The sequence below is a fragment of the Saccopteryx leptura genome, chromosome 1 (genome assembly GCF_036850995.1).
Source record: "Saccopteryx leptura isolate mSacLep1 chromosome 1, mSacLep1_pri_phased_curated, whole genome shotgun sequence".
In the NCBI taxonomy this organism is placed as follows: Eukaryota; Metazoa; Chordata; class Mammalia; order Chiroptera; family Emballonuridae; genus Saccopteryx; species Saccopteryx leptura.
Window position 1 is genome coordinate 120,117,151 of NC_089503.1, and position 15,551 is coordinate 120,132,701.

At 46.5% G+C, this 15,551-nt stretch overlaps 1 protein-coding gene across 3 annotated transcripts in view; it reads left to right on the top strand.

The window, feature by feature from the left end:
* The window catches only part of MYO10 (myosin X), a 224,426-nt gene extending 212,763 nt beyond the window's left edge, over positions 1-11,663 (top strand). For all 3 annotated transcript variants that reach the window (XM_066374157.1, XM_066374163.1, XM_066374170.1), the window contains exons 33-40: positions 1,390-1,513; positions 2,004-2,301; positions 3,292-3,499; positions 5,070-5,206; positions 6,070-6,190; positions 6,611-7,063; positions 8,624-8,815; positions 10,172-11,663. In XM_066374157.1, coding sequence (XP_066230254.1) covers positions 1,390-1,513; positions 2,004-2,301; positions 3,292-3,499; positions 5,070-5,206; positions 6,070-6,190; positions 6,611-7,063; positions 8,624-8,815; positions 10,172-10,273 — 1,635 coding nt within the window. In that variant the 3' untranslated portion in view covers positions 10,274-11,663. The remainder of the gene's footprint in view (positions 1-1,389; positions 1,514-2,003; positions 2,302-3,291; positions 3,500-5,069; positions 5,207-6,069; positions 6,191-6,610; positions 7,064-8,623; positions 8,816-10,171) is intronic.
* The last annotated feature ends 3,888 nt before the right edge of the window (positions 11,664-15,551 follow it).

Consider the following 15,551-nt stretch of genomic DNA (forward strand, 5'->3'; position numbering starts at 1 on the left):
GAATTTGAAGCTAAATTCCACCAAGTAACTCATTCTACAAGACTGCAAAGCTTTCTAGGAACCCAGGGCGCTGGGTGCTAATAATTTTATTTCTAGCCTTCAAAATATTTTTTTGAAGCTTTCTTTTGAAATAGGAGTAAAAAGGCCCTGGCTGGTTTGCTCAGTGGTAGAGTGTTGGCCTAGCATGCAGGAGTCCCGGGTTCGATTCCCAGCCAGGGCACACAGGAGACGCGCCCATCTGCTTCTCCACCCCTCTCCCTCTCCTTCCTCTCTGTCTCTCTCTTCCCCTCCTGCAGCCGAGGCTCCATTGGAGCAAAGATGGCCCGGGCGCTGGGGATGGCTCTATGGTCTCTGCCTCAGGCGCTGGAATGGCTTTGGTTGCAACAGACCAATGCCCCAGATGGGCAGAGCATCGCCCCCGGTGGGCGTGCTGGGTGGATCCCAGTCAGGCGCATGCGGGAATCTGTCTGACTGCCTCCCCGTTTCCAGCTTCAGAAAAATTAAAAAATTAAAAATAAAAAAAGAAAGAAATAGGAGTAAAAAATGCACATAGCAGCTCAGCTTTCTCTTCAAAGCCATGTCTGTTCTTACGTTCTGTAATTAATTTGAAATCAGATATGAAAACAATAATAGAATTTTTCAAAGAATGAAACAATGCCTTTCAGACAAGTTGCCCTAAATAATAAGTCTATACATTTTTAAGTAAAGTTTTTTTTTCCTACTTTTAGTCGGGTGTTATTAAAAAGGTTTTATAGTGGAAATGAAATGACCAAGATAGGGCGATTCATTGCCTCTCTTCCAACTCTAGTCTATTTAAAGTTATAAAAGTAACTGGCTTTTTCGCATCCCATAGTAACATTTTAGGGCCATCCATATACATGATGAATTTCTGTGAGAGGCTCTCTGAATTTCGGGAGTGGCAGAGCAGGCAAGCACATAGAAAGACAGTCTCACTGTACCTGTAGCATTCAGGTACAGGGAGAAGACAAAAGACAAATTAAAGAACTGGCAAAGTGGATTTTTAAATGAATTACAGATAAAAGTGCATGGTTTGGCTAAATGATTGATGGCTAAATAATTAGCAAGAGAACTTTACATTAATGTTTTAAGTAATATAATTTCAGGGGAAACTTACATAACATGGGAAAATACATGAATATGAAATTGAAGAGAAAGAGCCGTGTCAGAATAGCGTGTAATTGTGATTCATTTTCTGATGTAGGTTGTGGGTTTCTTTGTGCTTGTAATTATCAATGCTGGATTTCCACCACCGTTCCTTTTGTTGGATAGCTCAGACTTTGGAAAAATATTTGTGTGTAGAACATAGATGCATATAAGTCTTTGACCATATGTTCACTTGCTTTCTCTAATGGCTCCTTTATTTTCAAGGAGAACTGGCTGAACTCGGACGTGGTGGAGCAGATTTACAAGCGGAACCCCATCCTCCGCCACACGCACCACCCCCTGCACTCCCCGCTCCTGCCCCTGCCCTACGGAGACATCAATCTCAACTGTAAGTCAGTTCAGCCTGGACTCCAGATGCTGGCTCTGTTTCCCATCCTCTCTTTAGCTCTGGTGTCCTAGCATTTGTTCATTGTAGAGATGCAAGGCCTCTTGTACTAAAGGAAAAAATTGTAAAGGGAGTCAAGAAAGGCCAGTCCTCTCATGCACTGAGAGTTGCCATAATATCCTAGAGAACATTCTTCACAGTCTTGGGGTCCCAGTTATGGAACCAGTTGGCAACAGACCAACTTTTAAGTAAGAATTTCGGACAGTGAAATAGTTGCGTTACATAACAAAACAGTGAGTTCTATGAACAGTTATGACTTACGTAGCATAACTTGCCTCTCTGTGTTTTGACAGCTTTTCCAGCTGATTCAAAGGTACAGGGACCGTGGTGGGCACTGCGACAGGAAGTAGCTGCCTGTCCTGGTCCCTTCCTCTTATCTGATCGCACCTTCTTTGACCCCCTTGTGTGACTTGTGTTGGTTTGCTTTTCCTAGTGCTCAAGGACAAAGGCTACACCACCCTTCAGGATGAAGCCATCAAGATCTTCAATTCCCTCCAGCAGCTGGAATCCATGTCCGATCCCATCCCCATAATCCAGGGCATCCTGCAGACGGGGCACGACCTGCGCCCACTGCGAGACGAGTTGTACTGCCAGCTCATCAAGCAGACCAACAAGGTGCCGCAGCCGGGCAGCGCGGGCAACCTGTGCAGCTGGCAGATCCTGACGTGCCTGAGCTGCACCTTCCTGCCCAGCCGGGGCATCCTCAAGTACCTCAAGTTCCACCTGAAAAGGTACGAGCTGGAGACAAGTACCGTGCGATTTCACTTACACGTGGAATCCGGAAAACAAAATAAACAAACAAAACTGGGCCAGACTCATAGATATGGAGAACAAACTGACAGCTGTCGGAGGGGAGACGGGTCTGGGGAGGGGGAGAGGTGAAGGGATTGAGAAGTACAGATTGGCAGTTACAGAATTGTCACGGGGATGTAACAGACAGCCTAGGGAATATAGTCAATATTGTGATAACTATGTACCGTGCCGGTTGGGCACCAGACTTGTGAGGGGCTCACTTTGTAAGGTATATAAATGTCTAACCAGTATGCTGTACACCTGAAACTAATGTAATATTGATGTGTACTGTAACTTAAAAATAAGTTATTTTTTATCAAGAAAATATGAGGCGGCCTGGGCATAGCTGTTCGCAGAGGTGGTGCGCTGGGTTGTCGTTCAGATAAAGAGGACCCCGACCAGCAGGCCCCAAGAGCGGGTCAGATGTGGCGGGTCGCTTAGGGAAGCCCACAGAATGAATGCAGACATCAGTGTTCTCGCTGAGCCACGTAAGGCTGTTTCAGGGACCTGGTCACTTTCAGTGTAGTATTTTTAATGTGTAGGACATTGGATGCCTTAATCACTACAATCGTAGGTAAATAAGAAAACCTCAGAACTTACTTATTCCAGATCAAACAGTGGTAGAAACAGTCTGGCTCAGATTCTGACTAAGTATGGAAAAGCAGTTTTCATAGGACAGTGGGAGCGAGCTCTCCCCAATGTAACAGCACTGTGGAGGAGAAAGCTGCTCGCAGTTAGTGTCGGCTTTGGTTTTGTTTCGTTGTTTCCGTTCTGTATTTACACTGGACCTGCGCAGGCCGAAGTGGGCTCCTGCTGGGCAGTAACTGGTGTTCACCCCCTGTGCCACGTGGTGCCTACCCAACACCTCGAGGCGCCCAGCCGCCGGCCAGCCTCCGTCTAGCAATTAACACTTAGTGTTTGTCTCCTAGGATACGGGAGCAGTTTCCAGGAACCGAGATGGAAAAATACGCCCTCTTCATTTATGAATCTCTTAAGAAAACCAAATGCAGAGAGTTTGTGCCTTCCCGAGATGAACTAGAAGCTCTGATCCACAGGCAGGAGATGACGTCCATGGTGTACTGCCACGGTGGAGGCTCCTGCAAGATCACCATTAACTCCCACACCACAGCCGGGGAGGTGAGGGCGCGGCCGGCGCCGCATTCTGTTGGATGCCTAATGCCCATTTGCTTGAGTCAGGAAAGTTGTGCACAGTAAATTGGTTGTCAGGCCCAGTTGTGATTTGCATAGTACAGCTGCTCAGTAAGCACAGAAACAAACGTAACTCCAACCCAACCACATGTTTACAGAGATAAAAATATGTATTGCCTGACCAGGTGGTGGCGCAGTGATAGAGCGATGGTCTGAGATGCGGAGGACCCAGGTTTGAGACTCCGAGGTCGCCAGCTTGAGTGCGGGGTCATCTGGTTTGAGCAAAGCTCACCAGTTTGGACCCAAGGTCACGAGCTTGAGCAAGGGGTTACTCAGTCTGCTGAAGGCCTGCAGTCAAGGCATATATGAGAAAGCAATCAATGAACAACTAAGGTGCCGCAACGAAAAACTGACGATTGATGCTTCTCATCTCTCTCCGTTCCTGTCTGTCTGTCCCTATCTCTGACTCTCGCTCTGTCTCTGTAAAAGAAAAAAAAATGTATTAAAGATAAGTAGAGACACCAAACCAAAGTTATGCCCAAATACCTGAGACAGTCCCAATTCTGCTAATCTGAGAAGCAGTTGCATATCTCATAGATGTCACGGCCCTTGCTCCAGGGGTATCACACCTCTGCAGTGAGGTGTTTGTATTTGCCACATGAACATCTAGAATACTGGATGAGGTGAACACCCCTTTTTTTTTTTCCTTTTTAAAATTTAAGCTTAGGCCCTGGCCAGTTGGCTCAGCGGTAGAGCGTCGGCCTGGCGTCTAGAAGTCCCGGGTTCGATTCCTGGCCAGGGCACATAGGAGAAGCGCCCATTTGCTTCTCCACCCCACCCCCCCTTCCTCTCTGTCTCTCTCTTCCCCTCCCGCAGCCAAGGCTCCATTGGAGCAAAGATGGCCCAGGCGCTGGGGATGGCTCCTCGGCCTCTGCCCCAGGTGCTAGAGTGGCTCTGGTCATGGCAGAGCGACGCCCCGGAGGGGCAGAGCATCGCCCCCTGGTGGCAGAGTGTCACCCCTGGTGGGCGTGCCGGGTGGATCCCGGTCGGGCGCATGCGGGAGTCTGTCTGACTGTCTCTCCCCATTTCTAGCTTCAGAAAAATACAAAAAAAAAAAAAAAAAAATTTAAAATTTAAGCTTAGTATTATAAAACCAACTGACTAACAGGAGCAGAGCAGTAAGATCCCAAAACCTTCTTGTGTAGAAGGAACGTTGGTGGAAGTCACTATTGTTTCTTTGGAGTTCATAAATTTATCGGCTGAAACTCAGGGCTTCAGTTTTCATGTTCTCTCCTCCTTGTATGGGTTTGCAAGGCGTTGGCCCAACATCTGACCCTTCCTGTGTTCTTTTTGGCAAGAAAGAGATAAAACTGGTTTCAAGAGAAGAGGAACAGCACCTCTGAAATTTGGGGTGACCACACACACCACAGCTTTAGGAGGCTCTTTGGACCCTTATTTTTGCTGGCAGCTCCCTCTGAGTCCGGAGGAAGGCACGTTCTAGAACCATGGACTAGAACGACAGCTCCTGGAGCTGACGAGCCCCGGGGGTGTCTTCCAGGTGGTGGAGAAGCTGATCCGAGGCCTGGCCATGGAGGACAGCAGGAACATGTTTGCCTTGTTCGAGTCCAGCGGGCACGTCGACAAAGCCATTGAAAGCCGGACAGTTGTAGCCGATGTGCTGGCCAAGTTTGAAAAGTAAGTTTCCTCTCCCTGAAGTGCCAGCCAATTATATAAAAGCAATCCAGAACAAGAGTTTGAGAATTTGGATTTCCATTTTTAGCTTCATTGCGCATCATTGAAGTTTATTGTACCTATGGTGAAGCTCACTTAACTTTCATCTCCGCTGGCTGATTATTTTGATTCTTAGATAAAGCCACTGTCTCAGATATGATGGAGTTTGTCCTTGTTCCTTTACTGATTCTTTCAGGACCCTGTTTTCTCGTTATCTTGAGATACCCTGATTCGTAGGTTTTCGCTTGTCCTTAGCTTTGAAATGGCGCTAGTAGATGGAAGCCGACTTAGAAACTCTTTCTCTGTTGGAACTCTAGTGGTGATCCATGAGTCTTCCATCCCCTTAGTAGCACAAAAGATAGTCCTGCTCGGTACAGGCAAAACCTCAACAAATTTGTGTCCATTTCTATAACTATTATAGTTTATGTGAGGGTTGGGAATAAAGAAATAGCCTTTGTTTCTTTTCTTTCTACAGATTTAGCATAATGCTCATTTAGCTGGTACCAGTTAGACTGGGGCACTCAGAAAATACTTCTTTAGCACAGTATACAGTTTAATTGAAAACTGCCTGTTTGTTGTGCTCAAGTGAGACCTGGATGAAAACCTGGCTTCACATCTGGTTAAGTAAAATGCACGAGGGCCTCTGATGAGCCTCACGCTTGTTCCGTGTTCTCGCTTCCTCCACCCTCATCTCCACCCACGTGGTTATCTGGGCATGGACAGAATCTACATCCTTACAGGGAGCAGACCATATGGAGTCTGCTTCCTCCGGGTCAGCTAAAGCCCGTCTCTTATTTTGCTTTCTGAACCTCGACTTCTCTCTGTAGACTGGCTGTCACCTCAGAAGTGGGTGACCTCCCCTGGAAGTTCTACTTCAAACTTTACTGCTTCCTGGACACAGACAACGTGCCAAAAGACAGTGTGGAATTTGCGTTCATGTTTGAACAGGTAAAGGGAACTTTCAGAAACAGATTCCTTTATCAGAGAGCAGGGATGAAAGCCGTTAATATAGTACTGTTCCTGTAAGTTAACTGCTAGTCCTTAGGCATTATGCACGGCAGTCAATTTCCAAGCATGAACGGGCTAGAGGGGGTGGCTGCTTGCATTTGCTTGTAGAGTAAAACTTACGCACATTTTATTTGAACCCCTGTGCAAGGAACTGTTCTACTTGTGCAGAGAGGGACAGTGAGGGATACCATTTACGTGTGAGATGGTATCTGTGCTAGGGAGAAATTTAAAACAGCAAAGTAGGGTCAGGGTACCATTTTTAGATGAGGTGACATTTGAGAGAAATCCTGATGGAGGAAGGGAATGATCCAGGCAGACATCCTGGGTATGCCCCTAAAGCCGCTGCCCACCTCCTTTCAGGCCCACGAAGCTGTCATCCATGGCCACTACCCGGCCCCTGAAGAGAACCTCCAGGTGCTCGCAGCCCTGCGGCTGCAGTTCCTGCAGGGGGACTACTCGCTGCACACGGCTGTCCCCCCCCTCGAAGAGGTGTACTCCCTGCAGCGGCTCAAGGCCCGCATCAGCCAGTCCACTAAAAGCTTCACCCCGTGCGAGCGGCTGGAGAAGAGGCGGACGAGCTTCCTGGAGGGGACCCTGAGGCGCAGCTTCCGGACAGGCCCCGTGGTACGGCAGAAGGCCGAGGAAGAGCAGATGCTGGATATGTGGATCAAGGAAGAAGTCTCCTCTGCTCGGGCCAGCATCATCGACAAGTGGAAGAAGTTTCAGGGAATAAGCCAGGAGCAGGCCATGGCCAAGTACATGGCCTTGATCAAGGAGTGGCCTGGTTATGGGTCAACGCTCTTCGATGTGGAGGTGAGACCGACTGGCTGCTGCTTCAGGGACCGGGTTCTGTCCGAGAGTATAATCAGTGCCACCATGGCCAGGTTCATACGGAGGGAGGATGGGACAAAACACTGTTGTCTTTTACCCTCTTTTTTGTTAAGAGTCCCAAAAATATTACCCTTAATATATCCACCCACCAAAGGCTTTTCTTCTTTCTTTATAGTAAATGATTTTTAAATATTAGGAATAAGTAAAAAATTAAGATGTCGCCTATTCTGAAATAGCTTCTACTTTCTTATATGGAAGCTATAGATCCAATTGAAAGTGCCGCTAAATTCTGCATTAAAAATTTTTTTTTATTTAGTTTTTAGAACTATGAACACAAACTTAGAAACTTTGGATATACTTGGATTTTGCATTTATATTTTAGCTCATGACTATTTGCAGGAAAGAATTTTTGTTTCATAATTGAAATTTACCATTAATATCAACCCAGTGTGGATTCATACCATTTTCTTTTTTGTTAAAGTAAACCATTTACTGAAAGAAAATCTTACTATTGGTTTAGATCCAGGCTTGGCCAACTGCACTCTGAGGGCCAAACCATGCCTGCCTCTTTTTTAAATAAAGTTTCATTGGCACGCAGCACTGCTTTTACATTAAAGTGGCAGGACTGAGTAGCTCTGGCAGCGATCGCCTAGCCTACAAAGCCCAAAATACTTACTGTTTGTTCCTTAACATAAACTTACTAGCCCTGGGTCTAGATGAGCTTCCATTTTTCTTATCACAGTTATTCAGCATGTTATCTGATAACCTTTAAATATGAGGCTCTATAAAAATCTTAAGTATTAACTTTATAATCCAAGATCTCTTCCTGGCTTTTCACTGGACACTATCTTTGGTTGGTTGGTTGATTGGTTGATTCAGTTATGTTGGTTTTTATGTATAAATCAAATGCTTTTCCACGTGCCTCTTCTCAGTGTCACTAATGTTTCTCCTCCTGTTTATACTGGTTCAGATCAGCCACATATTATTATCCCCATGTCAGGGCTCCTATTTTCCCCCACTGATCCATGCAGGAAAGTCTGTCATTAAACCAGTAAGATGGGCCACTGCACACACAGCAGGTCAACTGCTGCTGCTTCTCAAGAGACGTGCTGTTGTTCACAAGGAGCCCAAACTGCTCAGCACAGAGAGAGTTACAGAATTCTCCTCTGTGATCCCAGATTTCATGTTTGATGGATAATCTTCAAAGGATTGGAGGCAGAACTAGAGCTGGAATTATGGCCCGGGCTCGGGTGCTTGGTTGCTGGGGGTTATGGTCAGGTTCCTCAGCTGTGGCCGCCTCCATGTAGTTCAGGTGACCCCTAGCGTGGTGACATCCAGAGGTGGAGAGTCAGAGCAAGGTGTTGGGAATAACCGATTAGAAGACAGCTTGAGATACCATTTCTCATGTTTCCATTCCCTGGCATAAGTGTGCATTGAATATGTTCCGTGTTCTGTGCCAGGTGCTCCCCCAAAAGCCTGTCTTGTGTTTTCTGCTTCTCCTTGCTTCCTGATCTAACCCCAGCTCTGACTCTTGCCCACCAGTGCAAGGAAGGCGGCTTTCCCCAGGACCTCTGGCTGGGCGTCAGCGCGGACGCCGTCTCTGTCTACAAGCGCGGGGAGGGGAGACCGTTGGAAGTCTTCCAGTATGAGCACATCCTATCTTTTGGGGCCCCGCTGGCAAACACGTACAAGATCGTAGTGGATGAGAGGGAGCTGCTCTTTGAAACCAGCGAGGTAAGAGGCAAACTGTGGCCTTGGAAAAAATAAGAAAACATGCGCCGTCTCCTGATGCTTTCAACCCAGTGATTTTGACTGTTTCGCGGCAAAAGTACAGGAAAAGGCTGTATGATGGTTTCTACCCAGCTTCGGGCTCCTCGCAGACTGAGGTCTGATAATCCCAAATGTCTATGCCACAGAGAAATCTGGTTCCTTCAGGTCTTGCCCCTGGAGGAAAGGAAGAAAAAGAGAAATGATAAAAATGTATAGTTGGGCAGTGTAGCCTTGAGAAAACAGGGCACGGCCATGGCAGTGCGTAGCAGCCGTGAGACTCGGCCATGAGACTCGGCTCTGCGGCGGCTGTGCAGCAGGAGCGAGCAAGGGATACGACAGGCCTTCCTGGGCAGAGCTAATTCTGGCTCACAAAACATGCCTTGAAAATGAGTGCTAGCTGCTCCAAAGCTTCAAATGTAACAGTGATAATAATGATAACACAAGAAGCCTATTGCGGTCTCCACGTTGGGAGCTGCCTACCAGCAGAGGGAGGGAATGGAAATGAGTTCACACTGCCTGTCTGGCCGTGAAGTATGGGAGAGGATGGCGTGGAAGGAGCGGGCAGGCCAGGGCTGTGGTGCAGGAGCTAGATGGGGCCAGCTGGCGACAGAGAGAGGTGGGGGCCATCGACTGAGGGTCTTGGGTGCCAGGCTGCTGAGTTCCGGTGACTCCAGGAGCCAGCAGGGAAGTGCTGTGGGGTCTTCGTGCGTGATGTAAGGGCAGGGGGCTTACAAGCAGTGATATGGGGTGGGACTGGCAGGGAAGAGGGAACCGTAAGTGGAAGCTGGTTAGGATCTCTTAGCAATGACCCAAGCCAGCCTCGAGCAGTGCTGGGCCAAAGAGGGTGGAGGAGCTAACCAGAGATCGTAGCTGACATGGAGTAGAACTGGCCGGCACCGCTCTCTGCCACCCATAGAGCCGCAGTTCTGAATCTCAGTTACGTCGTGAGCAGTGGACTAGAACTATACCACCCGCTATGATTGTGGGCTCTGTCGTTTACCCTTATTTTAAGTGGGGAGAGAAATCCCAGATCCAGTGATACCAAAGTCTGACAGTTGCACATTAAGCAAAAAAATGTCATTTTTGCATGAAAGAACCACCAGGTGGAGCACATGGTATTTGGAAAAGCCACAATTCCCCTGGTCTCTGATTAGGAATAGGTAAAAGCAGGTAAACTTTTGGCTTCATTCAACACTTGAGCTGTGGGTTTGCCTGGCCAGCCACCTGAAGGCTTTAGCTGGGAGGACATGTGGTTGTCAGGCTGGGCCCACTGAGCCAGCAGAGCCTGGTGACCCTGTGCCGATTCTGCTTCCCTGGCAGGTGGTGGACGTGGCCAAGCTCATGAAAGCCTACATCAGCATGATCGTGAAGAAGCGCTACAGCACCTCGCGCTCCGTCAGCAGCCAGGGCAGCTCCAGGTGAAGACGGCAGCCAGCCGATGTGTCTTCAGTATCTGACCACGCCCCCTCTGGCCTCAGCTGGCTCCTGCACGCGGAGCCCCCAGCAGAGCTGCCCAGGCTCTCCGGAAGCCTCCAGGAGGGAGGAGTCTCCGAGGGACCTTTTGCCCTGTCCACTTCAGTGATCATGTATTAAGCTGTCAACCTAACCCAACTTCCAAAGCTTTACTACTCTTAGATGACACATGCCTTAAAAAAGAGAGAGAGAGGAGAAAAAAATAAAACCCCACGCTGCCACCAAAGCAGCCAGAAGTGCCTTAACTTGTGGAACAACCAACACTAATGGACCTTAACTGTGCTACTGAAGGGAAGTGCTTCCCCAGCCTTGTTGGGAGTCTGACAACACTTGGACGGGGGGCATTTGTCCATCAATTATGCACTAACCTCCCAGCCTGATTTCCCGACTTTGAGGGAAGGTGAGGGAGTGGGGAGGGGGGACGGAGAGAGCACAAGGGGACAGTGGATTGTAGTCGGAGTGCTGCTGGCAGCCTTCCTCGTGGACGTGTATTAACTTTGTTTCTTTGTTTCATCTTTTCAGTATATATGCTTGCCTGTGCATGCATGTGTTCATAAACTCATCACTTTAATCATTGTTTCAAGAGTATTAAAAGCAAAGGGAAAAAGGAAGTGCAATGGTGTAAACAGTCTGTCTGTATATTTTAATAGTTCAGAGTTATAGTCTCCAGTGGTTGCTCTATAAGGTGGTGATATTAACCAACCGGAATATTACCTGGATTTTCCTGTCTTTGCTGTATTTTGAAAGCCACATTTGGACTCAGTTTTGTTTTCACATGTAGCAAAGTCTGCATTCCGCGTCTGCTGTGTTATAAACAGATATGCAGCCTTCACATAACCTGTATTTATAAACCACTCTCAAACAGCTGGCTCCAGGGCTGTTTTTAGAACTATATGAAGTCATTTTGGAGTCTTTAGTTTTTAAAAGATTTAAATTAAAAATATTTCTTTGAAGGTTAGCTTGTATCGCTCCGGGTAGATTACAATATAACCATGTTGAATATGGGGAGAGAGGCTGGACTCTCCAAAGGTGGGACATGTGAGCATCTTTCAAGGACCCTGACGTTAAATGCTGAGGCTTTAATAAAATACACATATTTTATCCCAAGTTTATAATGGTGACCTGAAAAGGCACCTGTAAATAAATCAGCATTTTTGACTGGAAGAACAATATTCTGGTCTTGGACTTTTATTTTCGTATGAAATAGTTATAAAGACTTAGGCCAACTAAGTCTACCCACAAAGACAAAAATGCCTTATCCCTTACGTACAGCCATGTGAAGTCATTGTTTGTTGGCTCAAAGAAAGTCTGACAATAAAATATATTAGCTAATGTGCAATGTGTTTTCTTTATCGGGGTGGCTCCAAATCCACATGGGATTTTGTTTTTGTTGGTTTTGGATTTTCATGTTTTGGACTTCAGAGTATCTCTGTATGTGTTTCATGTCCTTGATCACTGGTCTAAAACAGGTATGTAGACGTTTTGACTGCTCTTGTAGGCAGAGAGGATGATTCCAGGAAAGCCAAGAAAGTAAAAGACAGGGTTCAGAGAAGTTGCAGAAATCTGAGCACTTGAAATGCAAGTTTGTGTTGGACAGTTTCCTGTGGTCCTGCAGCCTGCTTGCAGCCCTGATCTCTGTGGAGCAGAAGCCATGGGCAGCCCATTTAGCTACCGATTTCCACAAAGAGCCAGCTAGGGACACAGGGTCTTAGCTGCAGAGGCCCCTGAGCCAGACACGGATGTGAGCAGCTCGTTCCCGGATGTTCCACTGTGCCCAGGAAGGCCTCTAACCCCCACCCACCCACGCAGGGACTGGGCAGTAACCTGAACACAGGTGCTGCTGACACCTGTGTCCTTGAGTGATGAGGGGGAAGGTAAGTTATGGCTTGGATGTTTTGTTTGTTTTTATTTCAGGCCCAGAGAGAAGTTGACAATGCCTTTTCCACTGCTCATCACTCAGGATTGCCTCTGTGACTTCTGGTACCTCAGAAGGCCACCCACACATCCAGTTACATATGAGGAAGTAGGCCCAAAAAGAGTGCCTCAACTAAGGCACTGCGGCAGCACCAAAGCTAAAACCTTGACATGTCAAGAGCTTCGTTTTGTTTTGTTTTATTTTTTTATTTAGAAACAATGATAGGTTCCAGGAAAGTTGCAATAGAATGTACAGGGAGGACTGTATACCCTGCACCTGGTCTCCCCAAAGGTAGCATCTTGGAGTAACCAGAGGGTAAATAGCGGCACAGCTAAGAAACACATTGATCTTCCCTTATCCACAGAATTATTTCACCAGATTTACACACATTCATTTGTGTGTGGCTTTAATAGATTGATACGTGTCAATGGATTAATTTTAAGTGTTTTCTTATCACAGAGGAAGGCCTCAATATGAGCATGGCATTGCAGACTTGGACAACCCAGTTGTATTTTCATGTTTTAGTTTTTGGAGAATACAGATAACTGGGTTTAAAAACTTCAAATGGTTGGCCCTGGCCAGGTGGCTCAGAGGATAAATGTCGAGTCAGCACGCCAGAGGTCACGGGTTCGACCCCAGATCAGGGCACATATAAGAGGCAATCAATGAGTACACAACTAAATGAAACAATGAAGTGAAACAAGTTGATGCTTCTCTTCCTCTGTCCCTCCCGCCCTCTCTCAAAATCAGTGGAAAAATTTTACTTTTCCTCCTAGCCATTGCTCCTTGTTTGCCCAGTTTCTTTCTGCAGAAATGGCTATTTTTACCATTTTTTCAAATATCTCTCCCAAAAATATTTTAAGTAAATACATATATGTTCCCTGCCCATTTCTCTTTAGGGGGAAAAAAAATTGTGTGTGCATGTGTATATAAAAGCATAAATTCTTGCCTGACCAGGCGGTGGCACAGTGAATAGAGCATCAGACTAGGACATAGGACCCAGGTTCAAAACCCCAAGGTCACCAGCTTGAGCACAGGGTGGCTGACTTGAGCATGGGATCATAAACATGACCCCATGGTCACTGGTTTGAGCCCAAAGGTCGCTGGCTTGAAGCCCAAGGTTGCTGGCTTGAGCCCAAGGTTGCTGGCTTGAGCAAAGGGTCACTTGTTCTGCTGGAGTTTCCTGGTCAAGGCACATATGAGAAAGCAATCAATGAGCAACTAAGGAACCGCAACAAAGAATTGATGCTTCTCATCTCCCATCCGATCTGTCTTTTCCTATCTCTCTCTCTCTCTCTCTCTCTCTTTCTCTCTCTCTCTCTCTCTCTCCTTCTCTGTCACACACACACACATAAGTATAAATTTTGCAATTTGCTTTTTTCCCAGAATATTTTAAGTATGATTTCACGTAGTACCTTAGAGTTCTTATTATTTTTGGATATAGTGTCCTAGATAGCTCTGGAAAAAAAAAACAACACTTAATTTTTCTTTAAATATAGTTTGGAAATCTAAGGCACTTTTTTAATTTATAAGACTTTTTTTACTCAAAAGATTGTTGAGGTCATATACAGAGTGGGGCAAAAGTAGGTTTACAGTTAGTATGGAAAATAATTCAATAACAAATAATGCAAGGATGAACTGTTTCCTGAATTCACATCTGTAAACCTACTTTTGCCCCACCCTCTGTATGCTATAGTAAATTTTGTCTTATTCATGCCTTGGGATCTCTATTTGATAAATTTTAGAAATATGTGTTGGTATAAAAATACGTGCTTTAGAGAAAATGAAAATTACTCCTCACCCACCAAAAACTTATCTATTAGGGAATAAACATATACATAAAACTAAATTTAAATGGTACATCTATACCTCTTCCATACCACTGATCAGAGAAGCGTGATATACTGGGAAATACTGGACTTGGATGCAAGCTTTGGCATTGCCATCTTCAAAATAGAGAATTTTAATCTTTTAGGTCAGGGTCAGGAAACTACAGCCCAGAGGTGAAAGCTAGCCCCCCACCTACTACGTAAATTTTTTTGGAACAGATCAATACCTGTTGTGTGTGTGGTCTCCAGGCGCATTTGCCCTACAATGGCAGATTTGACTAGTTGTGACAGAACCCCTGCGAAGCTGAAAATATTTATTCTCTGGTACTTTATAGAACAGTTTGCAGACCTGTTTTAGATCATTATAGAAGTGTAACATTTCTTTTATAATCAATTGTTGGCTGTAGTTAGGATTTTGATCCCATGTGTAGCAATGATAGGAATATAGTCCCCCCCCTTCAGTTTTAAGGTGGTTGTGATGAAGTATTGTCCACTATTTTAAATGACCTCCCTGATTTCCATTCCTCCCTCCCTCCCTGCATTTTTCTCACCAGCACAGACTGGCTCAGCATTGCCTCTTGTTTCTATCTAATCATCAGAAAATTGATCAGAGATTCTCCAGAAAGACAGAAACTCTGACTTCCCTCCACATGGGCCCGGAAATCCAGCATCGTGCCTGGAACAGTTAGGGGTGCAGCTTAGCCAGATATAGTTAACAACTCACAGCCCCGACTCTCAAGAAGTTTATTATTTTGATCAGACAAAAGCACATGAAAATACAGCAAGAGTCAGGTGAGTTTCAGGAAGTAGTGTTCCAGGTCTCTAAAGCAGGCATGTCTATTTGACTGGGCTGGCCAGGGCACCCTCAAGGTGAAGCGCTGGTGGTCCTTGAGCTGGTCTGGCAATATGTCAGAAGGGAAGGAATTCCTGGGAAAGGGCCCCACAGGAGTACAAACACAGGTGTGGAGGTGGAAGTGGCATGGAGCAGGTGTCAGGGCAAGAGTTGCCCTGGCCCAAATAGCATCTTCATTGACCTCACATGATTCCACCTTTGTGCCCTTCTCTCCCTCAGCACCCCTTAAATGCTACTCTCCACAGACCAGACTCCCAAAGGGATCTTTATAAAACACAAATTCAAATATATGCTTCCTCTACTCAAAACTATCAACTTTCGGCCCTGACTAGTTGGCTCAGTGGTAGAGCATCGACCCCAGTGTGCGTGTAGAAGTCCCAAGTTTGATTCCCGTTCAGGGCACATAGGAGAAGCACCCATCTGCTTCTCCAACCTTCCCCCTTCTCCTTCCTCTCTCTCTCTCTCTCTTCCCCTCCTGCAGCTAAGGCTCCATTGGAGCAAAGTTGGCCCGGGCGCTGAGGATGGCTCTATGGCCTCCGCCTCCGCCGCAGGTGCTAGAATGGCTCTGGCTGCAATGGAGCGGCGCCCCAGATGGGCAGAGCATCGCCCCCTGGTGGGTGTGCTGGGTGG